This window comes from Serinus canaria, chromosome 6 (assembly GCF_022539315.1).
Source record: "Serinus canaria isolate serCan28SL12 chromosome 6, serCan2020, whole genome shotgun sequence".
NCBI lineage: Eukaryota > Metazoa > Chordata > Aves > Passeriformes > Fringillidae > Serinus > Serinus canaria.
The window spans coordinates 23,285,390-23,311,524 of record NC_066320.1 but is presented as its reverse complement, the minus strand read 5'-3'; the positions used below and the strand labels follow the sequence as shown (position 1 = coordinate 23,311,524).

The following is a 26,135-nucleotide window of genomic DNA, read 5'->3' as shown; positions in this document are numbered from 1 at the left end:
TGATACTGCCCTGCTTGACCCACCCGCTCCCTGCAGCTCCCACAGCCAGGGATGTGCTGCTCAGCCACTAAGAGCTTGCTTGAATCACCTGCCTGGGCCTTCTTTTCCATTTCTTGGTCTAACAAAGTCTAACAAAGCCAAGGTAGTGAGATACCCCTGATGGTGAGGTAAATAGTACCCTTGCTCCTTCCCAAAGAGCAGAGCAGCCATGGAAAGGGTGTTTGGGAAATGAAGGCAGGGTAATGCTGCTGCAGGCAGTTGAGGTGTCCAGGATCAGAGGACTGCAGCATCTTGTGTGATGCCATCCCACGTCACATACCCACCACCAGCCAGGTCTGAAGCAGACATGAACTCTGTTGTGAGCAGAGGAGGCACATTGCTAGATCTCATTGAAAAGACCCTTGGACACAAGTCAAAGGAAAGACCCTCAGAGATAGGAAAAAGCTTTTCTTATGGTCATGGCACATTGTTCAACCTGCTATAATTGTTTTCAATTTCTTTCGCTAACCCTAGACAAAAATGTTGTTTTTTCCATTCCTGTCAAAGAGAAGGTGAATTGACTCTCTTTGGTCTGTAAATACTGCTGAGTTGTCCTTGCATTAGCCCCCCTTGTCTGTGGTGGTGGCTGCAGTGGTGTCTGACCACTCAGATATTTCTGAAGTCCCTCTTTTGTGTACCCAGCAGGTCAAGGGAAGGCTGTGGCATGCTTTGCTTTGTCCAGTTTGTGTTTATAGCCAGGATTGCATAGTCTAAGCCATGCTTCTGTACTGCAGCAGCCTGAGGTGACTGTCAGCATGTGTGTGAGGAGATTCAGTGAGTCTGAGTAGGAGTGACCAGTCCACTGGTGAGTCTTGCTGTATTCTGCTCCCAGAGCTGTCTGTGAGACCAGAAGAATTGGAATAGGTGAGATTCAAAGACTTGTTTCATGGAAGTAGTTGATGTGGTAGGAGAGGTAACTCCAGCCTGTTGCCCTCCACCCCTTTCATCAAGGAAATACTGGCTAAGCTCACTCCCCAGAACATGCACCGTCACTCAGTGAATAAACACAAGGGATTTGTTGTGGGTTAATTCTGCTGCTGGAAATCAAACCCTGTTCGTGGTCAGATGACATCTTTTCTCTTGGAAAGGGACCAAGGTTAAGAAGACAAGGAAGGCAGGTTAGTTAAAATATGTCAAAGTCTCTTGGGTGTAAGTAAAGACTATAAATAAAAGCCTTTTAACTTGGAAAAGAACTTTGGAGTGATATGATCAGGCTCAATTTACTCCAAATATTGCTTTATGCCATTAAGCTGTTATCAGGTTTTGGTTCAACTGCAATAGTTTTACGGCTTCACTTCAGTGGGAACAGTTGCAGCCTTTATGCAAGTGAAGCATTTCCCCCGAAACGTTTGCAGGGAAGACTGCTGTATTGTGCAGGAACCTGGGAGTGAAACTGCCTGGAAACGAATAGCTGGGAAGGTCACCTCCTCTAAATCTTTTTTTTTTTTCCCCTCTCATTCCAGTGTAACTACACAATCTAAGGATTTATATAGTGAACAATGAGGAGATTTAAATGAAGTTTAGTTTTACATTCCTGTAAATGAATCCTCAAACTTAGTAATAGAAGCTGAACATTTTTACTTATTTCCTCTTAAGCTGCAAGCATGTCTGATTCAGCAGTGTCTTGAGATGATTTGTCAGGATGAGAAAATAAGTCACACTGCTCTTCCTCTTGGATTAATAGAGAACAAGAATAATCCTGTACCCATAATATTATTTCAGTTGGGCTTGCATAATAGCCTGGAATTGGTTATACTCAATGCAATGCTTTGTAATAATGATGTTTCATCCTTTGAAGTTAGGTTAGTTCATGTTACAATGTCAGATCTGCACAAATAGTAAAACACACACTCCTCCAGTTTTTCTTGACTAGTCTTCATTTTCTGGTCCAAGTTTTGCTACAGTCAATTAGAAGATAGTGGATTTTGATGCTGGTATCCGGCACCATCACAGCCCAAATATCCCATCTCACATTTGGTGTGTTTGCATGTCAGTGTGTGGCTGAGGGTTTAGGAAGATCATGGTGTTTCTAAGAAGTCTTGCTGTGTGCTCAAGTCTCTCCAGAGCATGAGTAATTCCATCCAAATCATTGTAACTGACCCTCTCTGTGAGCCAAGGTTTTCCACGCATCTGGGCCCTTATTCCTGGCTTTCATTAAAAAAAGTGAGAGAAATCAGGCCTCCCATAATTACTTACAATCTGTGAGCTAGGCACATATGTAAATATTTTCAGGGTCACAACTTAGCTCTTTACTTTTAATATACTATGTTATTAGTAATGGGTTTTGAAGAGATTGAAAATCCCACCCATAAGTTTCTGTAGTGTCAAGCCTGCTCTGCCTTGACCTCTGCTCCCAGTGGTATCATTGGATTTACTGCTGACTTCAGGAGGAGCAGTCACAGCGGGTCTGAGTGCTTTTGAAAACCTTTTCCCTGTGTTTTTCTGTGTAAAACCCATCACTGTAGCTGCCAGATTATGATACTAGGGTTTAAAATGACTTGAGAATGAAATCAAACTGATAATAAAGCTAAGCAAAGTTAAACTTGCTTTCTTTCTAAGACAAAGCAGCTTTCAGAAGGTTTTAATTTTCTCTGGCCCAAGTGGAAAAGCAATGAGTTTGGTTCATTGTGTGCATGTGTGTGTCAACACTGCTGCCGCAAAGCCCAGGTGACATCCTGCACCCACTACTGTGCAGCCTTACCTGTGCACGTGGGACCAGGTGAGCAGGGCTGGAGCCCACTTTGGGGCTTGGTTTCAATTTCTCTCTGCCCCTCTACTACAGGGTGTGAACTTGGGAATCACCAGTTAAGCCCACATTTAGTTACTAATTCTGCCCAAGATGTGTCACTAGTTTTCTGTGCTTCCAGAAGTTCTTTACAAATAGGAAATGGAAAATCTTGGGGCTCAAGTAGAGTAAATGGGGCTCAAATCTACCCCCAGACTCTCTGCACATATTGTGCTGGGGAAGAAGAGAGACAAAGTAGAATTGCTCTGTCTCCCAGTGTAATAGAAGAATAAATTCATTGAACATTGTATAGCACTCAAATACTGCAGCAGTAAAGTCCTTCTGCAGTTACCTATGCCCTGAGTGGTGCTGTTGCTGTGTTAAAAGCTTCCTTGCTCACATCTGTTTGCAGAGGTCCTCTGGAGCAGGGTGGTCTCTTGCTGTAAGAGTGATGATAAATACTTAGCTTTTATGGATTAGATTATTCCACACAACTTGTTCTCTGCTTCACTGGAGGTCAACCCTACTCATCATCTATTTGGACATTCTCCCCTAGGCCCACTTTTGTTTTTTTGCAATTAAACCCGATCCTTTTTTCTGTGGTGTCAGCAGATAGGAGTATTCCTCCAGGCAGCCATGAAGACAGAAATGTGTGGGCAAGGCTGTTGCCTCTCTGTAGCCTTCTGCTCCTCCTCTCCCATCAACAGCTCCCTATGCACGATACTCACTTCAAGGGTGGTTGTGTCCTCTACACATCCTTTTCTTGGTTTACCTCCCCTTGAAAAGAGAGTCCAGATGTTATAATCCTCTTGTAAGCCCTAAAACTGGCAGGATTTTTGTGTTTGTTTCCATCCTCCTGTTTTGTTTTCATAAGCCTATAGATTGACTTTATTTCTTTAAAAGGTCTCTGGGCTGAGAGATTGCTATTCATCCACTTTTAATTAAAGCAATATAGGGAATTAGGCCTTTCACAGGGGTGGTTCTGGTGATGCCTCTGACTGTTTTTGTTAGTTTTTCTCCCATCTGGGCAAATGCTTGGAAGTGTGAGTTGGCACGTAAGCTTTTTAATTACCAGAGAGTGAAATTACTACGTTATGGTGAATCGATTCCTTTGCAAAGGAAAAACTGTTTCTTGGCTGCTGCTGTGTGCACTAGTGTAACAAAGAGAGGAGGGTTCACTGCTGCAGCCTCAGAGGATGGGAAGGTGGTGGGTGCAAGGAGGGAGTAAGGCTTTGGGCATTAGAACACTGAGACGTTTGGTGACCTGTGATTTTTGCAGTAGGATTTTGAAGGGGTGGAGGTGGTGGGAGCCCACTCCTTCACCTGGCAGTATCTAGCTGTTTCCCACAGGAGTCTGTTTTAGATTAGGCTGCCAAAGGGACAGGTTTTTTTGACACTGGTACTGCTAGAAGAGTATGGGTGTAGGACTGAGGGTGTCTGGAGAGCCAAGTGCTTCTTTTCTTTTCCCAAGTGATTTATAGTACCTCATTCCCATTCTGTCCTCCTTCTAAGCAATATTCTCAGGCTTATAAAACAGAGCTTCATGTAAGCAGAGGCTGGTGCAGGCAGGGAACCTCCCATTGGCATGTGGGGGTCACAAACTGGTCTTTTTCTGTATCTTGGGGAAAGCGGTGAAATCATCCTCCCCAGGAACATGATTGTTTGGGTGAGCAAGTGGAAGATCTCAAGAGCAGGTCTCAGACCGACCTAGGAAGCAGCTGGCTTTTCCGCCTGGAGTGTTCAAATTATTGCAGGGTAGTTTTACAGTGTGAAAGGCTACAGCAGGAAATTTTCAGAAGAGCCCAAGTGTTATCTGACCCTGACTCCTGTTTTCTGAAGTGTCAATGTGTTCCTGGTGTGTGTTTGTCCATGTGTTTGGAAATTTGACTTCTGTTTCAAATTGGTTCGCTGTTTTAATACAATGGAAGGAAAGCTATCACCCCAAGTGGCAGTATGCTTGCAGGAAAACCTGTATTTACCCATGGACCCTTGGGGAGAGGGGATAATCCTCTTCAGTCTCATTAACTTCTGTCTCTTGCTTCTGTCCTTGCACGCAGCTTATTTCCAGCACAAGGCCGCAGCTTCCCTTGGCTTCCTCAGCCCCGTGAGCCGCACACAGGTTCTTGTGGTGCTGCAGAGCAGCCGGTGTGGTGTCTGTGTCCCTTTCTGGAGTTCATCTCAATGCCAGCACGTGATGAAGGGACTGTCAGGCTGTGCCTTCCGCACTCATCTCTTTTTTTGCTGTCCCCAGGGGCACACTGATGCTCCATGTGTTTCTGATCTCGTGGTGCACCCAGGCTGGTTTCTCCCTCGAGGCGGAGACGCCGCCTCCTCCGATGTCACTCACTCACTTTGGGTCTGATCCGTGCGAGTCCTGGGGCCAGACTCTGTTCTCATTAATGGCTTCTCCATTTGCAAATACCTGCTTCCCTTTCCACAGTGTTTCCCTATTGCAATGTCTGGAAAGGGCCAAGAAAAATTTTTTCTTTTCCCCATTTGCAATGGCTGGTGTTTGCTGGGGGCTCTGGGTTTATGCTGTGGTTCCTTACTGATGCAGGTTTCCTGGGGGTTATATGATGATCTAAAGCAATCTGACTGGTTGAGCTGACTCAGAAGTGACCCTCCTGAATCACTCCCAGGGAGCTGAGCTGTCTCAGGATTTGACTGCAGGAAACTGATCTGCTTGTCATGAAAAATAATATATTCTGTATATCCTCAAATTATCAGAAATTTGTGAAATTCTTTGCTTTTGTATTTCTAAAAAGCTCACGTCAGTGCCCTCTTTTTCAAGTAATAGTTATTAAATTAATCTCCAGTGCAGTATCTGAAATGCACCTGACTTTCCCTCTTGGCACAGGAACAAAAATTTATAAAATATGAGCTAAAATAAGCAATGTGGAAAACAGTCATCCAGAGAAAAATTTTAAAAACCTGCCTCCTGAACAAGACAAACACCTGTGAAAAGGATTCATCTGGTACTTTTTCTGGATAAAAAGCATAACAAATAAGGTGCCAAGTAAGACCTAAACTTTTCCTCGTGTCCTAAATGTACTGAATGTGGATCCTCCTTTCTTGTCATGGTGCACTGGAGAGGTGATTTTGGATGGCCTCCGGAACTGAGGATTCTCCACTTTGGAGGTCTGTACCTACAGGTTAAACAGACTTCCCCAGCAGTGCCATGGGTGGAGCTGATTGTACCATGAATCAGGGTAATGGATTTGCTGGTCTCTTGAGCTCTCATGCTGTGTTTCTGTGATTTGGTTCTTTGGAGCCACACGCTGAAAAGATTGTGATGAAGATTAATTCAGAGTGTGTAGCAACTGGACGTGAAGGGGTTGTAAGACTAGTTTGTGGATGTAAGACCTCAGCCTCAAAAAGAGGGATTTTAGTCTACCCAGTAATAGAAACTTGTCAAAATGTAATTTTTTTCCTAAGCTGCTTCTGGTTTTTAATCAAAACTTCATGATTTCTGGACAGCACCACTCTGATTTGTAAGTGGCACCAGTATAATTTGTGTCACCACACCACCAGTCCCTCAGCTGCATGTGCTCTTTCAAGTGTACCTGTATGAATACTGCATTCAGAAAGCCTCCTGTCACAGAGCAATCATTGTAGCAGTTGCAAGAAATAGTTTTATTTCCTCCTTCTTGTAAGTCTAAAGGAAAAAGCCCAATCTTTCAAATCCATTTGCAGCCACATGGCTTTATGTAACTCAGCAGGAAATACTCTTTTGTCTGTCTTGCAGACGAGTACAGTGGAAGGTTCTGCTTCATCCTGTGGGCTTTTGAGTGCCTGAAAAATTTCTTTCCTGGTCTCCACTGGTCCCACTTTTCTTCTTTTTCCATACCCATCCCTGAATTCACAGGATCTTAGTAGAAGTTGAATCTGGCCCATCATTGCTATGTCAAGTATAGCATCACCAAGCTGCTGAGCAGGCAGCCTCTGTATTTCTCACAGTCAGGTAATTTTGTGGTATGACCTGGATTTTGTTTTGCACTGGTACCCAGTGTTAATTCAGGTGCTTGGCACTTTCCTGCTATTTATTAACTTGTTCAAAAGCCACAGTGGCATTTTGGTTGTGAACAGGTTGATCTTGGGGACTGTTTTGTGTTTGTACTGTGTCTGGGACCGGGGTTTTCTGCTCTGGGAATAAATACTTTGGAAAATATCTTCTGATTCTTTGCAAGAGAACCACTCCTCCAGCTATCTCCTCTACCCTCACACTGCTGGTTGGGAAGTGGCATTTCCACCATGTTGATCCCAAGAAGGAGACCTACTCTTACCCTGCGCAGGGAAAAAGTGAGGGCTGGTTCTGCCTAAATCAGCATGGAAAAATATTATGCGGGGTGAGGCTGAATTCCATCCAAACATAAATAGAGTAGCATGCCCCAGAATATCTTCTTGGTCTAAATCTTGCTCAGAAGTCGAAAGTCCCAAGTACCAATGAAGTCACTGACTAATGAACATTACTCAGTTCCTTTGGGTGCTTGGCTAGGGGCACTCATAGTTTCCAGTCATACGATTACTCCTTTTTTACTTTAAGCCATCCTGTTTTCCTTTAGTCTTTCAGCATTAAAGAAATATTGAGTAACACTGGGTTCTGCCTCTTAATGGCAAAGTCAAGGGATTCCAGAGACATGGATCTTTTCCTGCTACCTGGAAACACCTTCTTTATCTCGGTGCCAGCTGATGTGTTAGTTTCCTGGTTTATTTTCCGTCACCTTTTCCAAGTCTCTCTTTCTCACCCCTTTTCCACTGGAACCATAAACAAGTCGGGATTTTCCAAGAAGTAGAGATGAATCGGCACCAGGGCATCTGCTCTGCACAATGGGTTTTTGATGATGAGAAAGGGAGAGATTAAAATCTAAACCTGAAGTTTAGCAAATTATTTCAGTAAAAGCTTTAGTGAAGGCCAGCCCCAGTTTCTGGACAGCTCATTCTTGACTGCCAGTGGAGGTACAAAGAACAGCCAGCTTCCAGACGAGTCATTAGCCTGGCACATGAGGAACCTTCAATTCCTTGTGGTGTCTTGCAGGAGTTTACCTGCAGGAATAAATGTCTACATGGTACATGAGACCTGTGAGTCCTCAAGCTGCCATTGACAGCTCCTCCTGGGTCATTCAGAGCTGCAGCACTGCACCAGCATTTACTGTCTTGCAGCATCTGGTGTCATCTCCCAGCACCTCATGCCAGGGTTGTCTTTGGATGGGCAGTGACCCTGCTTAGAGGTCTTGCACTTCTGTACCAAACGGAGCTTCTGGTGTTGTGATTTCACGTATGCAAACATTGTCTCAGCTAAATTCACTCCTGTTGTACCTGAGATACTGGTGCACATCTGAGGACATGACTCTTTTAGGAAGTTGTGTGATTTGGAAACTTGTTTCACACATTCAAGTCAGAATGTGGGTTCATGGTGGCTTGAGTCTCTGAGAGCAGTCCTGAGTGGCAGATGAGCCATTTCACCTGACCCGGGTCCGGGTGATCTGTGTTGGCTGGAGAAGGGATATGGGCTGCCTGCTTCCTAAATCAAATTACTTATTTTTCCCAGAACTAACACCACTGTGTGGACTATACAGCAGCTGCCACTGAAATTTATGGGAATGTAGTTTCTGCAACAATTATCTGCAATTCCTGACACCTGCCACAATCCCATTCTGTGGCTGTGCCATGCTGGTATATTTGACTTATGTCATTGTGGGAATTGCATACAAGTATCACCCACTAGTGAAATATCTTCATATGTGGAATCTAGCACAGTGAATCTTGGATGGCAACACTACACCTCAGATTGTCAGTAGGGATAAAGAGGAATCCCACATCCAATTGACCATGGCAAATCCAATTCAAACTGCAAAGGGATATTTTTCCTCCCATTAGGCAGAATGTGATTGATTTCCCATGTGGAAAATTGTTCAAGACAGAAGTGCTCGTAAATTATGGCTTAAGAGATCCTATTACTTCCAGATCCATCAAAACCTAGCATGCCTCCCAAAATAGCAATAAGAAGATAATTATATTAACAGCCTTTCTTGTTATTTGATGTATGACTGATATAGGCTGTAAGGTTATTTTCTACCAGTTAGGAGCCTTCATTTAATGCTTTGGCTTTGTGGACATTACCATAATCTTGATGTTTGAGATTTGAAATAAAAGTTTTATAGACGAGTTTTTAAAGTAAGGGATTGAAAGCTAATAGGTGTCAATGAGCCTACATTTTAAAACAGTGCATCCTCTGAGGATGAGGATTTAAAAACTTCCTATCTGAAAAGATACACGGATTTACTGGCGGGGATTCTTGAATGATTTGGTCTAGGAGGTGTTAGTGACATAACTAACTTGGCTGGTCATGAAATTCACTTAGGATACTCAAATTTGGAGCTGATTGAAAAACAGAGGGGGAGGATCTCCTAATATAAATGGTAAAAAGGCAGTTTGGTAGCGGTAAGCAGTGGGGAGGGCGTGGGGGAAAAGAACCATTGCAATCTAGGAAGGTGATTTCTGTAGCTCTGAGGGGGTTTCCCTGAAAACTGCAGCTTAACAGTCAGCAGCAGTCAGAAAGCCAAAGGTGGTGTTAAAAAAAAAAAAATAGGTAAAGAATGGGGAACAAAACCCAGAGCTTCAGTTGTGAAAATCCAAGATTTCCCCACATTGTGAATACTGTATGCAGGTCTGTGTTGCCTCTCAGAAAATGTACATAATAAAGTAAGGTGCTGAGAAGAATGACAGAGGTGATTACAGAGGGGAATTGGCTTTTGTAGAACAGGAGTAAATAGACTAAAAATCTTCAGTCTTGAACAGTGGGATGGTTGGGATAGAGTAGAAGTTTGTGAAATCACCAAAAATTTGGGAGTGAGGAAAACATGATTTATTTTATTTCTCAGAATGCAAAAACCAGGTGCAGCCTTTGAAATCTGAAAAGCAAGCTTAAAGTGAACAAAAGGAAGTATGAAATCACAAGCTATGTGATTAAATTATGAAATTCTTTTCCAGAGGATTCTACAGGGACCACAATATCTGTAGGTTCAAGAATGCATTAGAGCAGTTTCTGTAGGATGAAGCCAACATTGGTTGCTAAAAGTTATTTTCTAATTCCCAAAATGTCTAAGCTCTGCTGTGCAGGAATAGGAATTGTGTATCAGGAGAAGGATCCCATTACATGTACCCTGATCTTGCCTGTCTTCCACTGTCCAATCTTGTAGAGAGGGAGCTGGATGACAGAGATCTTTGTCCCAACCAAATCCAGCACTCCTACACTTCTGCAACAAAGTGGTTTAAATCTTCCATCCGTTTTTAGTGTGTAATAACCACTAGTGGAGCTGCATTCTTGAACTGAGCTGAACACATAGATAGTGATCCTCCATCTAGAGCTGGAGGAGATGGCATCTGTCCATTCTTGACCTTCTACTGGGAGACCACAAGTCTGCAGGCTGGACCACCTCAGAGGGGTTACCTGAGGTGCCCACAGTGTGACTTTGTAACTCCATCCAGACCTGAATAGCACTGCACACCAGGACACAAAGGCAGACAACATTTGGGGAGCTGCCATTCCTGTGTGGTGGCACAGGGAGAGAAAGACAGGTTTGTTTGTGGGGTGGATTTTGTTAGCAGCCAGTCCCGTTTGGCGGCTCAGTGTCTCTGTGGCTTCAAATGCAATTAATCAGGGCCCAAAAGGGTAATTACCAGTTCACATTCCTAATTCAGATTTCTGTGCCTATTTATGTTAGTGTTTTTTCTTTAATTTAGCAATAAAGTTGGGGTTGTTTTCATGTTTTCATGCTGCTTGGCAAGCGATCCTCATTAAAAATATGAAAATAGCAAAATATTAGTTTCCAGTCCACCTTTTTTCCTTCTCCCTGGGAAATGAGAAGCCTATATTAACTGTGAAAGGGAAACAAAAGTGTGCATGGTCCTAGGGTCCTGGTGTCACCTTGGCTGAAGACACTTTTTCTTTCATGGGGTGAGTAATTGCTCAGAGCATTAATCTCTGAAAGAGGCTTTTTATTCTGCAGTGGGCAAAGCTGTTGACATCTGACAGTGCTGTTTCCTCCTTTGATCACACATAAGCACCTTGCTGAACCCAGGAGAAGGCAGCCAGGGAAAGCTGGGGTTGCTCAGCATCCTGAGGTGCAGGGCAGCAGCTCTGTCCTCTTAACACTGCATTTACTTGCACGTGGAGGAACTGAGAGGAATTTTTCAGATTGTCGTCTGCTGTCTTCTGGCAGCAGCAGGCACTGCTGGTGCCAAGTCACACTTGAGCGTAGTTTGCATGAAGTGGCCTGAGCTGGGAGCAGCTGACGTGCTCACTCACGGAGGAGCTGGCTGTGAAGGAGGCTGGTTATCAGATAAGTAATTATAAAATCATTTCCCTGTTCCTGTGCATCGGCTGAGCTGTGATAAGTGCTGGTGTGAGCACTTGGAGCCGTGCAATGTGAGTGAGCTTTGCTGTCCCTAGGAAGCCAAGTGACCAACACTGGCTCGTGTTGGTCCAGGCTGCTTGTGCCACATGGACCATGGTGTCCCCTGCCTGCCACAGGAGTGGGTTACCCTGCATGCATCAGCAGGGAGGCTGGGGCAGTAAGGGTGGCTTTGTGGTCAGGAGTTAGAGAGGAGGTGCTGCTGGGTGGCCTGGCCACAGACCTGACCCAAAGGCTGTTTCATCAGGCAGTGTGATGTGGTGGGCTGACCTTGGCTGGACATCAGGAGCCCATAAAGCTGCTGTATCACTCTCCTTTTCAGCAGGACAGGCAGGGGGGAAACAAGATGGGAAAAAACAACTTGTGGGTCAAGATAAAGGCAGTTTGATAAAGTGAAAGCAAAGGTCACATGTGGAAGTAAAGGAAAATGAAAGATTTATTCTCTACTTCCCATCAGCAGGCCATGTCTGGCCGCTTCCGTGGAAGTGGAGCTTCATTATGTGTAGTGGTTACTCTGGAAGACAAGTGTCAGAAATAATGAATGCCCCTCCTTTCTCCTTCTTTCTCTCAGCTCCGACTGCTGGGTTGCTGTCATACAGTTTGGAATATGCCTTTGGTCAGTTTGGGTCAGTTGTCCTGGCTATGTCTCCTCCCAAGATTTTGCCCACCCCAGCATTCTGATGGTGGTGATGGCAATGTCAGGCAGCTGTGAGGCTGTGTGAGCACTGCTTCTGGAGCACCAAAACATGGGGTGTTATCAACACCTTTCTAGCTTCAGATCCAAAGCACAGCACTGTGCTCTGCTGCTATGGGAAAATCATCTCCATCTTAGCCAGATCCAATCAATACCTGTAGGCACAAGTCCCAGGTGGTTATTGCACTGCAGGCTCAGAGGAGGCAGGGCAAGGGGTGCAGGTCTGGCTTTGAAGATGGCAGAGGTTGGTGCAAAAGTGACTGCACCAGTCAGAGCCCCAATGTGTGCCTATTTCCCTTCTCCTGAAGCACAGAAACTGGTCATCCCTGCTTTAAAGTGTATGCTTGTGAGCCTTTGAAGCAGCAATAACTTTATCAGGTATCAGAGCAGGCAGAGAGGAAATCTGTACCAGAGATTGCCTTAATAACGCTTAACAATAAGATATATTGAAGAGATGTGTCTGGAACCAGAGGATGATGTCTGTGGTTTGAGAGGGTGTCTTGCTTGGTCTGTGATGAGCTTCTTGACTCAGGGGCCAGCCAGTTTTGGTCTGGTTGTTGTTCAGCAGCTTCTTCTGTACCTGCTGTTATCTAGTGAAAATTCAGCTTAAAACTAGTCAGCAGTTTCACCTGGAGGACTCCAGGAGAGCACTTTGATTTAGGAAACAAGAACAGTGCTCTGTTTTGTGAAGCACTGGGGATTTAATTTCTTACTACAGCTCTCTGGAATCCTAGCTGGTGAGTTCCAGCCTCTGAGTAGCACAGACACCTAGTTTGTTTGCTGACATATTGTTTCTTTGTTTAATTTCCGTGTTAATTGGTACCTTCCAAAAATCCCAGCTGCTCTGTGGAGCACTGTCCCTGCCAATCTGACTGCTGAATTTCACCTCCTACAATATGGGACATGTGTAAACTGGCAGCTGACTTGATCAAGGTCTTCCACTGAAAAGAGTTTTACCTCTTTCATGGCAGAAATTTAGAATTTGTTTTCAATTAAAATAAATGAACAGGAAGATTTTTCTGGCCCTAGATAGCAATGTAGGTGTATTTTCATGCTACATGTGATCAGCAGAGGGATCTAGGGGCTGGCTCTATGGCTTTCATTAGTGTGTGCTCATTTTGTGACCTTGTGAAGCCACTTTGCATCCCTACCCCTCAATTTGCAGTGTTCCTGTAAGAACACACGCTGTGGCACCGCGTTACTGCATGGCCACCCTCCCTGTAATAATAACTTTGATCTACGTGGTATGAGTGGAAATATTATTTTATTCACAGCTTCAGTTCTCAACCAGCTTAAGGGTGGAGTCTCCCAAGCACTGTTATTGCCCATCACGCCAGAGGATGTGGCTGGGGCCTTACTGTGCTTTTCCAGTGTAGTTTGGCAGGCGTGTGGTGCACATCCATCTCTCTGCAGTGACCCTGCTGCAGGGTCTCTTATCCCAGTGGATGTAGCCCCAAGGCTCCCTGCTGGCAAGGCTGGTGCTGGCCCAGGGCCTCTGACGGAGTGTCTCAGGCTTAGTGTCACACCAGCTCCTGCACGAATGACAGGTCTCACAAGACAGCGTAAATGTTTTAATAGGCTCTGTTCCTTAAGGCTCCTGCTGCAAAACACTGAGGAGGTGTTGCAGGAGGGGCCATATGGTCCTTTCCTGAGGGTCCATACTACTCAATGTCAGTAGGAAGACACCTGGTGACTTTACCAGACCTCAGTGAGCAATGTGGTACTTGATATGGGTTTGGAAAGAACAGAGGAAGAGTTTTGTTAGTGTAGCTGCAGGGATGGGGTCTTGCCCTTTAGGAAGAGTATTTTTTATGGTTAAGGTGGCACAAAGGCATTTGAGAGGCTCTTTCCTTGTCTTACTCAGGAGTCAGGCACTGAAGTAGCTCAGGTGAAACAACCATTTTCACCAGCAAATGCGTAATACCCACAGGAACTGCTCCTTCCCAAAACTGTTGGGCCAACATGCAGCGATCCATGTCATTGCAACACTGCCCAGGGAGTGAAAGGTACTCTGGAACATAGCTCTGCAGACCTCTAGAGCCCTAATGATTTGGAAATCACAGGTTAGGAGCCACTAACTACCTTGGTGAAGGCAGGATGGTGGCGCCAGCTGATACAGGAGGAAAACCAAGTGTTTCAGCAATGAGATGCAGTGGTTGATGTTTCTGTTTGGTGCAGGGTCCAGATAGTCTGATCACTATTAAAGCCTTGGTGGTTTTGCACGTTAAATTTGCAAAACTTGGTCCTGGATATTTGGAAATGGATCTTTTTGGAGGATGTTCAACAAAAGTGTGCAAAGAGTGCAGTGGGTGTGATTCTTATCTTAGGGAGAAGCATGCAGAGGTAAGGACGATGCTTTGGATCTGCATAGGCTTTCCTGGTTTTCTGTGCCTTTTGCTCCCAGCGTAGCAAAGGTTATGCTAAGAGCAGGACACTCCTGCATCCTCCGTATGAGAAAGCCCTGCTGTTTCCTAAGGCATCATTTCTCAGGTGTTTTGAAAATCTGACCCTCTTTGGGCTCCTTTTCTCTATGGGACTGGGAATTGCCATGGTGTTGGTTCCTCCAGGTGAGGGTGTGCTAGTTGCTGGCTGCAGGTGCGAACACACTCCTCCCTCTGCCCTCAGACACACTGACTGCTTTCTGCAATTAAGTGCTCTTGGCTGTTTGCAGGATAATGTAGCTCTTGCAACCAGCAATTACACACGAGTTCACTTTCCCCCTTGGAGAAGCTGAGCTGTGTAGTTTGAGGAGGCACCGATTTCACTGCAGAAATTGAAGACCTGACCCACTGAATCAACAATTTTATGACCACCCACAGACTGGGAAGTTCAGTTTTAAGGGTTCTGGGGACTTGGCTTATACTGAGATCATCTTGTGCAGGGTAGATGCTTTACTTTGCTGTGATCTGGTGGTAAAGTTGTTTTAAGTGAAGTGCTGATGGATCTCTGTGTTTGCTGGTGCTCACAGACCAATGCACAGGGATCTGCCCCACAGTGAAAAAATTGAAAGGACAATTTTGTGCAACTTCTGCCTGCCCTTTCCAGAACAAACTCTGTATCATTTGCCTACACTGTGATTCCTGCTTTGCTTTGGAGAGGTGAGAGATTTGTAACTGGGACATCTGAAGAGGAGATTACAGCAGCAATGGGTTGTTTGGGTAATAGCAGCAGGACACAGAGCAATGTGAAGTAGCTCTTGGCCTATGCAAAATATTCTACAAACATAGCTTGAGATTTGCACCCTATGGTCCCCATCTGTCACTCCTGAATTTTGGTGTCAGTGCTCATGGCTTTTCTCCTTCCAGCTGTGCCTGATGCTTCAATTCACAAAGTGTGTACTAGTAAAGCTGCTCTGGAGCTGATGCTGTTGTCCCTGGAGGATAATAGCCACCCCTCCAGACACTGCAAAACAGCCAGGTTCAGAGGTGGGAGCTCTTTGGAAGGGAATCTGGCCTTGCCACTTGCCTGTCTTTGGTTCCCCTTTCTAATTATCCACAAAAGGGCATATTCTGCTTATCACTTCTAATGGAGGAAGACTTCTCTTCCTGGTGATACTCTTTTTATACAAGCCATGTTACTTCCCATGCTTTATTGCTTCTCAGTGATTTTCTTTAACATTGCAGCTTATGCACATTAAAAACAGGATCCAAGGGCAGGAGGACACTGTTCCCACCATCCCCCACATCTCAGGGCAATATTGTTATTGCTTGTGTGGCTTTTCTGGCTGCCCCATCTGTCTCTATCACCTCTTGTCACCTTCCATAGTAATTCCTGCTGATTAGCAAAGGCCTTTATCAGCTGAGGCTCTTTGGCAAGACAAGTTCAGCCAACAGTTCTGACTCTGTCACGAGTTTCTGCTTATTAAAAAAGTCCTTCCCCCTCCCACCGGTGGAAACACTATGAATCATTTCCCTCCCCTTTCTTTGTCAGGAGCAAATGCCATCAGTGTTAGGACCCTGGCATTGACTTTCTGACTCCAGGAAATCATGGGTGAAACAATCCATGGAAACTGGAATCCCCATTTAAAAGTAAGATATTATTTTGTAAGGAACACACCTCCTTTCTGGCTGCTATCAGATTGCCATCTGATTGACAATCACATGTACTTCCATGAGAAAAAGAATCTTTTGTTCTATTCCATATCATTGTGCTGTTGATTTGTCTGTTTTGCAGGGCAAGGTGGCAGTGCATGTTTAAATGCCCCATTTTGCAGATAGATTGTGTGTCAGGTGCCTGAGAGTTTTGGCAGGACCCTGAGGTGGATGTCACAGCTTAAAAGGGTTGAGGGGAATTTGTGTCATATTTGATTGCAGGCCTGTGCTTATTTGGTGTATAAAAATAATTCAAACAGCCATGTGTAAGAATTAAAAGCCTTCATAAAAATACTTGAACAGCAAAATAGTTTGTTACACTGTAAGAAGCTTCTTAACTCAAAAGGAGAACCTGTAACTGCACGAGGGCTAAATTCTTTATTTTTGTTTACTGATGTAACTGATGTAGTGTAACTGCAAGAAGAGTCTGTCTGACCTCATCTCCCAGGTACCTCTGAGAAGCTGATCTTGGGTTAGACATATTACTTGGCAATACATACAGACCTGGTGCCTCCCAGGTTTTCAGGTAACAAAGGCAGAGAATCAACAGCCCAGGACAAGAACAACATGAAGAGGCAGGAGCAGGAGCTCTTTCCTGCTCCTGGGAGAGAGAACTGACAGAACCTCTCCAGCTGGAGCTTCTGTAGTCAGGGCAGCACATGTCTCTTTTAAACGTAAATCAGATGGACATTAGAGTACTTTTAATGCCCCCATTAGTCTTCAGGCTGTCCACTGTAGAATATCTATCATATGGCTTGCTTCACTTACTGCATTCTGAAGTGTGGTGATGGTGCTTGAAATTGAAGATTAAATGTCGGTATGCATTTGTCCATCATTCCTTTGATGGTGTGTTTGGTCTCTGGCAGAGGCTCTTTGCATCAAACAGTTGGTGTCCTTAGGCCAATTCATCACCCAGACATACCTGGAAATGAGACTCGAGCTCAGCAATCAGAGAGTAAGACCAAGAGATGAATCTGTTCTCTGTCAGATTTGGAAGGGAGCTAAAAACAATTTCCCTGCTCCCTGTTGGCCCTGCAGCAGTTGCCTCTCACTGTCTGGCTCCAAGGGAGCAGCAGAGCTGGCAGCTCGGGACTGAGCCACTGCCACAAAGGTGAGAGGTCACAAAGGCATCCCTAGAAGGTCTCAAGGCCTGGATATGCGGCAGCTCTCCTTGGCAGTGGAAGGTGTGATCAGGAGATTTGTTTTAGAGACTGTCTTAGAGCTTACAAATCACCAGTCAGGGGCAGTGGCTGCTGACAGCTGGCACCTGCTGTAATTGCAGGGACTGTGTACCATATGTCCCCCTTCTTGAAGAGGAAAGACAGGATTCTCCTGCTAGGCATCCCCTCAGGGACTTGTGCTGCTTCTTTGCCTGGTGGTTCCTGGTGCTGTCCTGCCTTGGTGCTCCACAGTGTCACCAAGCCCCACCGGAGCTGGGCATCTTTCCTTTACAAAACACATCCTTGGCTATTACAAACCATTAGGCTGTGGACTCTTCTGGTGTACTCAGCAAAGGTCTGTGGGCTAATGGGAGCACCAGAAAGTTTGGATGCATTTAAACCAGTTTGCTCTTGGGCCTCGTGGCACTCGTTAAAAATCTATATTACTCCAAGTATGAGGTGATGCAGGAATAAAGTGATATTCTGAGGATACTTTTAAGCTTACAGAATCAGCAGCTGCCAGATAGACAATCTCCTGCACAGCTTTATTATTCCCACTTTGTGCACCCACTGTGTATACAGGAGGAAACTTAGGTCTTATAAGAGAAGAGGTGTGTGGTCGTGAAATTAAAGACTCTGTCTATATATATATATATATATATATATATACACACACACACATACACACAGAGATGAAGGGATAGCTTAAGATGTCCTCTACTATGTTAAACATGATACTTTGCCTCTTATCCATATTAATTTCCTAGGAATAATATTTTCTTTAAAGAAAAAATGATAAAAATAAATACTGTTATCCTGCATTAGCAGAAGGGCTGGAGCCCTGTCTTTCCCACGTCTCTCTTTCCAGTTGCTGCTGTCTTCAGAGCCCTTCCTAACATGTGCCAGACCTCCCTTGGCCCTGTCCAAGCCTGGCACACCAGTGAATGAAATATTTGCATGAGGCATCATCATGTCGTGTAACCTTTGACTTCCCATCTGAATTGAGACAGACTTCCTGTTCACTTCCTAGCTGGGCTGCAGCGTGGTGAAAAGCCACTCATCCTTCTGTAAAATGGGGCTGTAGTGCCTGAGGAGGCTTAAAATAGCTGCAGTAAAATTCAGGAGGGAGAAAGCAGCGTTCTATGTACTCACAGAGAAGAGATGCCTTCCTTATATTCCTAGAGGAAAAGCCAAGTGGCACATAAACCACTGCTCCACCCTCACCAGGAAATTGTCTCGGCTGTTCTGCATTTACCAGCCACCCTGGAACCTTCCCACTTGATGTTGGTGCTGGGCAAAAGTCTCCCTTCCAGTGCCATCCAGAGGGCTCCTTGCTGGCTGATGTGCTCCTGCTTTTCTGCTCTCTGCCTTCCCTGGATTTATGGTGAACCTATCTCCCTTGTTAGGCAAAGCTTTCCAATGATGGGGTCTGCACTCACTTGGAGAAGGTAAAGAGTGTACAACATGGGTCTCTCACATTCCCTTTTCCAGTCTTGTGGGACCTCCCTTGCTTTCAGAGGAAGACCAGGAGAAAAGGGGGAGCTGGAGAGAGCAGTAGTAACCGGCAGTAGCCTGGCACCAGTTCCTGCTGGTTGGTTGTGGTGGCTTTGAGCCTTTATCAGCACGGTCTGTCTTCCCAGACAATGGAAGAAGCTGGGCCCTTGGGAAGCTGTCCCTCCCTAGGTCACTCTGTCAATGAGACTTCTCTGCCTAAAGACCTCCAGAATTTGTTGGGGGCTCCCCTCCTTGCTGCCCATCAGAACTGGATGTGTTTGCAGAGTGTCCTTGTTTTTCTTCTTGTTTTTCTTTGTGGACTGCCATTCCATGGTGCTCTAAAATACCCAGTCTTCTCCAGATCTCAGCTTTGAATGCCATACTGGGCTGTGCAGCTACAGATCTTCCCCACTGGCCTCTTGGAGTCTTTCCAGTTTCCAATAGGAGGAGGAAAATCTTCCTTTTGCTGATGGGATTAAAATGGAAGCACCTTCTGGGCTTTGCTTTGTCCTAACACCACAGTTGCCTTGATATTTTCCATCTCCATTTAAGGACTGAATTAAGGTTCACCATATCCTGGGGTCTTTTTTGTACTCTGTTTAATATAACATTCTTTATTATTACTTTTAGAAAAGCTGAGTTGCATTTACAGGAGATCTTTCATGTGTTTAAATCTTTGGTTCCTTTATGTTTTTATATGGTCACCCGTTCAACTTTCAACTCATGGCTTGAACTGAAAACAGGAAAGCCAGAAAGTGAGAATGTTTCCAAAATGTCGTTTTCTCTTTGCAGTATATTTATAAAGTTGCAAAAAAATACCAAGGTCTCCCACACCAGCATTTCTGGAGCACTGAGAAAGGAACTGTTCCTTTCTCTATAACTACCCCTACCTCTTTCCACACCAAAAAACCAGTTTATTGCAGTTATGCAGTGTGATCCTCAGGGCAGGTAATTCTCACCATTTATCAGACAGAGAAGCAGGAAATCAAGAATCTTTCAGTGTGTCCAGTGTGGGTCAGTGCAGGAGGATGGAAGGGTCACTTTCCTTCTCCAGCTGCTTTTGACTAAATTGCTCAAGCTGATGCAATTTGACTAAATTGCTCAAGATGATGCAATGTCTCAGACACGCATTGAAGATTTCCCAGTGACCACAAGGCATCACATCCTACAGGGATGGCTCAGCATCAGCATAGTAATGAGATAACCACAGGGAACCCAGGAGAGAGAAACTGATGGCACCAGGAAATGGCTTTACCTCACAGCACAAACTGTTTTGTTGCCAGAACTGGGGATAAAGATAAACCACTTTCTCCTGTCTAAAACAAAAGGCTTTAACACCTTCCAGATTAGCAGCTATGGAGGAAAAGGCAGCCAAAAGGGTCTGGGGGAGGCTTAGAGCCTTTGCTACTGGACTGTCAAAGGCTGCTGTTTCATTAACCTCTCAGATTATGCAATCAGATGAAGTCAAAGCCACATATTCAGATTTTGGATCTGATTTGATTTCTTAGTCCAGTTTCTTATCTCACAGTCTATGGATGAGTATCTTATTTGCCTGTTGGTAGAAGAAGTCTGGAGCAGGGTGTAGTATAGATGTGGTTTTTTTACAGATATTTCATGGACTAAATAATGCTGGCTGATACTGTTTTCTTCTACCACAAGGAGAACATACAATTTATTCTTGTCTGATTATATTAAAAGAAATACAGCACAAAACGAAAAGGGAAGAAAACCACCAAAAAAGGATATGAAGATATAATCCCTTCTAGCCAAAAATTACCAACTCTATGACATCCTTGTGTGTGGGGAAACTCAGTTCCTAGATTATTTTGATAAACTTTGTTACAATCAGTTTCACACAAAACCCGGTTGTTTATTTAATCTTAACTGCTTGCAGAAATGTCATCCAGTAAGGACATGGAGGTTATTATTTTTCTTTTAGTTTAAAAAAAAAGAGTTTGTTTATTTTTCTTCTGTTATATGGTTTCTCCGTGTAGATTTATGAGGGCTCTGTCACCAACAGTCTTGTATTTGCTTGTGAGCAGGGTGTGTGGCTTGTCTGCCTGGAAGGGCAGGAGCATCCACAGTGGGAGGCAGCTGAGTGGGGAGCAGATGGAGCCCCTGATGCTTCCTGCACAGCCAGCATGGCCATGCCAAAGTGACCCTGAATTGGGAGCAAGTCATAACATAGTGTCAGTCCATTCCAGGGTAGTGCCATCACTATGAGGGAACCAGAACCTTTTGTGTTACCTAGGGGTGAAATCAGAACCCCCCTCTGTCCCCCTGAGACCCCTTCTGGAGGCTCACACAGGCAGGACTGTGGTGGCAGTCATCCAGGTTTCATGCTGACAGCCGTGGTTGGAGCCAGGGATGAAACTCTCTCTGCTTGGTGCTGCTGTGCTGTCCCACGTGGCTGGTGATGCCCCTAACCCTCCTTTTCCTGTGTTCTCTCCACAGGCAAGATCCTGTTCCGGAGGAGCCATGTCCGAGACGTAGCAGTGAAGAGGCTGAAGCCCATCGACGAGTACTGCAGGGTAAGGCTCTGGGGAGCACAGCCCTCCTGCCTGGGGGCTCAGGGCACCACCAGGGCTGGCATTTCCCTGCTGGAGAGTGCTGACATCCATCACAGGGAAGGATGGTCCTTCCCAAACACCACCAAGACTAACAGGGCAGGTGGAAACAGGCTGCTGTTTGCTCCCAGCATTTTCCCTGGCACACTTACTGTACTGGTTTGGTGCCTCATTTACTCAGTAAAGGCTCTAAGCCTCACCTGCCCTATTGTGGGGTTTTTTTCTGCATCAGCCTTGATGATTCAGGAGTTGAGCAGGCAGAGTGGCACAACTAAGGTGGTGTTTTCTTCTGTTTTCTGCCTGTCTGTGCCCTGGTGCCACATGAGGGACAGTGGTGGCTGGTGCAGCACTGAGGGTGGACCTGTGTCTTCCAGGAATGCTTCTCCTCATGACTGAAAGCCTAGAAATTTATTGCTGGACAGAAAAGCTTGACTCTGCTGAGAAGAATATTAAGCCACCTAATCTTTTATTTCTAAACTAGAGTTTATGATTTGATGATAATTAATTCTCTGTTAGTAGAATAAAAGTTGTTTGCTTAGGCAAGTCCTACTTGCTTAGGCAAGTAGGATTCCCAGTTTTTGCAGAGGTATTGAGTCCATCAGCACATTATTTAAACCCCAGACTTCCTCTCTTATTTCCCTTGAGGTTTTCTTTCCATTTTTAGAAAGTCAGAGGAGCAGGTGGAGGGGGAAAAAAGCATTCCCAAGAACTTCTCCAGTCAGACATTTGCTCATCCAAAATTGGAAGCAGATTGCCAAAGTGCCTGAGGCGTGCTGGGTGAGGGGTGGTAGTGGTGAAACCCATGCCATCTGCACCCCCGGGGTGGAGGAAGCTGCAGTTAAAGTCTTCTCTCATGAGATCAGGCTTTCTTGTGTGACAATTAGTGTACTGTCTTCATGCTGGCAGCCAAATGGCTCTTTCTGAAACATGTAGGGTCTCAGTGGGTCCCCAGCCACCCTCCTTCAGGCAGGAACTGCCGGCGACAGGAGCAGCGAGGCTGGCTGATGTCAGGGTTCACCCAGCAGATGCTGGTGGGGAAAGCAAGGACTTTGTCACCCAGCAGTGAAAGCAGTGACCAAGGGCAGCTGGTTCTCTGGGGCTCCATTGTTTGTGTCCCAGACAGACCTGACCTGACCCAGCCAGGCCTGCAGGGGCTCTGCTGGTCGTGGCCAAGGGGTGTGTTGTGGCTGATGCACATTCGTTGACACTGTGGTGCTGTGATTCCTGCTCTCCACATTTCCTTTTTTCTCTCTTGGAGAAGTCTGGCTCAGGTCATAGAATCACAGAATGGTTTCACTTTGGTTCAGATCTGCTGCTGCTGCCCAGACATGACTGGATATGTCCCTGAAGCCAATCTGTTTACTTAATCCATGTATTGATAGACCCTGCAGTGTTGGATTAGCCCAGTTTCCCCCAGCCCAGTGTTTCCTCTCCCCAGCAGCAGCCACAGTGGTTCTCAGCACTGAGTATCACAAACCTTTAGTGACTTCTCCAGAATATTATTCCAGTGGTCTCTGGCACATATGTTTCTTGTGCTTGATGTAGTGTCTTTTGATTTTGTTTGCAGTTTACTGTAATTTGTATTTAATTTGCCTTCGTACCCATTTCCTGCTTTTCTACCCTTCTCCAGTGGATATTTTGACTCTTTAGAGAATTGTATGGAACTGTAGAGCAAGAGCATAATTTTGACAAGTTCAGTTCTACTTCTGTAAAAGTTCAAAGTTTATGTCCATATTAATCCTCAAATGGGTAGGCTGACAAATTTGAAAAAATTAGAGAATTATGCTGGAATGATGTGGGTGAAGCTGGTGGAATAAATGTGACATGGGATAATAAAATGAATAAACAGAACAATAGACCTCTGTCCCCTGGCATCTGTGTGGCAGCAGAGGGGGAGGCAGGTTCAAATGCAAAGTCCATGGCATTTTTTTTTTTTTTTTGCAAGATAAGAGTTTACCATCCATTTCACCTGCCCTGGAAAGCTGAAGCACAAATGGGGGATGCAAATGTTTGACCATTTGTTGTCTTGTTTTTGCAGACTGTCTCTCAGTGTGGAAATTTGCATGGCTGAGAAACAGGTCTTACTCCTGCTGTGTGGAAGTGTTTGTGGTTTCTGTGCCAGGAACAGGCAGAGGCTGTCCTAGAGTTTGTGGGAATACTTGGCAGTAAGGGGAGGTCTGCAGAAGATTCTGTATCAGGAGCATGATCCCTCTGGACCCTACAGCTTCCATCTCTGTATCCCTCATGCCTGGGTTATTCCCAGTGCATTGTAGCAGCTTAGAGAAATGCCATCACAGAGGTGACTGGGCCAGTGGTTTTGCTAAGGCTGCAAGAAACTTTGAAGTTGCAATGAAAACGAGAGGAGTGGGATACATGGGAAGATTTCCAGGAGTTTTCTCATCTGTAAACATGAAAGTGCAGAGTCTGGATGTCCTTACTGGTAACCTGAGTGAGTTACCAAACAAACTGTGTTTTGCCAGTAAATGTGTGCTGCCCACTGGAATTAGTCTCTCTGGATGATTTCCCTCTTAACTGTAGGCTTGGAATTAGTTTAGTGTGATTTAAGGTCTTCTGGGCTCATTGGGCCAGATTTTCTAAATTTGTTTAAGAATTTTTGCCAATGTGAAAGAAAGAGCAACTTCATAGAGCTCCCTTCCCGAGGGGCATTTTATTTATGAGGCTTTTGATCTCTCAAACACACCTCTGGCGAGTGTTTGTCCAGTGTGTACCATCCTGTCTTCAAGAAAGACCTTTCAGGTCAGTGGTTCACAAAACCATCGCTCTGTCCTTTCACAGCCCTCTGGAAGACTGGGGCCAGAATTTGCTGACTTCCATATTTGTGTGTGCTGATCCTAATTGAGGGAAACATCTTTGTGCAGGCAAGACCTTAAGATGTAACATCCCATTGTCATAAACCTGGGTTTGTCACATGCCTTTGTGCTGTCCCATAAAGCTGGATATGGTATTAAGTAGAAGCTTAGGAGCTTTTCTGTAGTGAGGCTTGGCTATCCAAATGGACACCACCTAAACAGAAATTAAATGAGCAAGTCACATCAGTGACAGCCAGGAAGTACTTTTATTAATGTCATTCTGTTATTAATGTTCACTTTTTGAGAGACCATACTTCCCAAACATAATTACCTCCCCCTTGGTCCCTCAGTCCTGCCTCTCTTTCAAGGTTTAATCCTTGAACCTGTTAAGACAGGTACACAGACATTTCTCTCTCTATCTGTTGTACAACTAAGCTAGTTTTATTGAAGAAGGAATAGTAGTCCTGGTCAAGAATGGGAGTTTAACTGAAATACTTTCAAAATTTATCTGCTGTTAGTGAAATACTTTCAAAATTGATCTGACATTTTTTATCCACGTTTCAGAGTCCCAATGTATTTTGACTAGCTGCAGTAATGAGAGTTAATTTTTTGCAAAACTCCTCTCAGCACCTGGAGCAGAGCCTTCCTTTCCATTGTGTTATGGTGCTTCCATGCCAGAAGCTCTACAATGTTCCATTTACTCCCAAAACTGCATCCTGAGGAATCCTTTTCTTTGTTTATTCCCACTTCTTCTCCACTCTGAACCACCACCATGCATTTTCATCCACTTCTCTGCCTGCCTGTCAGTGTTTGCCATCCACCACTTCAGTGCTTTAGTTCAAGCTTGAGGTTCTCAGTCAAACAGAAGGTGTTTTCATATACATGAAACAATTTATTTCTTTGTTCTCAGAAATTATCTATTTTAATTGCACCTTCCCCCTTGTTGGGCTCATGGCCATTCCCAAACATCTGGCTCTAGTGACTAATGTTAATGAAAATGATAAACAATTAGAAGAAAACTAAGGGAGTAATAACTGTGCAGCATTGTGAACTGGCACTGTGTATTTGTATGCAGAGCTGGGGATAAGCCCACGGGACATTAGGGATTTAAAAGTTGTGCATCTGAAGTGTCTCTTGAGGCTGTGTGGAGACAATCAGTGATTCCCCCCTTCCAGAGCCAGACACCCATGGCAGGGGGCAGACAAAGCACCGTCTGAGGATGCTGCTCTTTCTCTAGAAGTGATACAAGTTGATAGACAAGTGTGGCCAGTCTCCCATTGAAGACACATGAAGTTCAGTGGGGTGAATGCCATTCTGTGCGTATACACACACATGTGCTGTGCATCTCCGCATATACACATCTCTGCATCAGCTTTTTATAAATGTATCTGCAAAAAAGCAACCCACAGCACTCAATGCATCGTTAGGAGTGCCTGCAGGGTTTTATTCCATGTATTCCATGAAGCCTTTGAGCTGTGATACAGTCCCACAGAGCAGTTTCCAGTTCATGTAACCTTAAGCAGTGAACCCCTGCCTGCACTCTGTGCTCTGCTGCCTTTGATTGCTGTGTGTGGCCACAGCAGCTTTCCACTTTCCACCGGAGGGCTGGGGCTCTGAGAGTAGCTGGCCATCCCCAGCACCAAGGGCTGCCTGCTCACACCCTGCCTAATGTTTCAGCTTTTCAATAGCCTTTTGAGTCACCTGCTCTGCAAGACTGTAAGCTGTACCATGGAGCCAGACATGATTACAGGCTGGAAGGACACATAAAAGCCTATCTCCTGAGGGATGTGTGAGGGCTGAGCAGTGCACGTCCTCCTGTGCATGCCAAGCAAGGAAACATGCTATTACTGATCGTTCTCGATGCTTGTGCAAGGCTGAGTTCTGCTTGCTGGCTCTTTTTATCTCTCACCTTTCCTGTGCAAGTTCCTTGCTGTTCCTGGATGCTTGCTGTTTGTAGCTGTGTGTGTTTACCTCTGGTTTCCACACCCCCAGAAGAATGTCACTTCCCTGTCCTTTCTTTCCTTTGTGTTTTTCTTTGTCTTTACGCTTCTTCCCTTGACCCTGCAGTCTTTCCCTAAGGCTGTTGCAGCTCTTCCCTGGAACTGTCTTGCTGGAGATGCCAGAAGCTTGCATTTTCCCCT

General features: G+C 45.0%; 1 protein-coding gene across 3 annotated transcripts in view; it reads left to right on the top strand.

Moving 5' to 3' along the window:
- The window catches only part of SH3PXD2A (SH3 and PX domains 2A), a 245,071-nt gene that overhangs the window by 78,160 nt on the left and 140,776 nt on the right, over window positions 1–26,135 (top strand). For all 3 annotated transcript variants that reach the window (XM_050976023.1, XM_050976022.1, XM_050976024.1), the window contains one exon: window positions 21,072–21,148. In XM_050976023.1, the coding sequence (XP_050831980.1) occupies window positions 21,072–21,148 (77 nt within the window). The remainder of the gene's footprint in view (window positions 1–21,071; window positions 21,149–26,135) is intronic.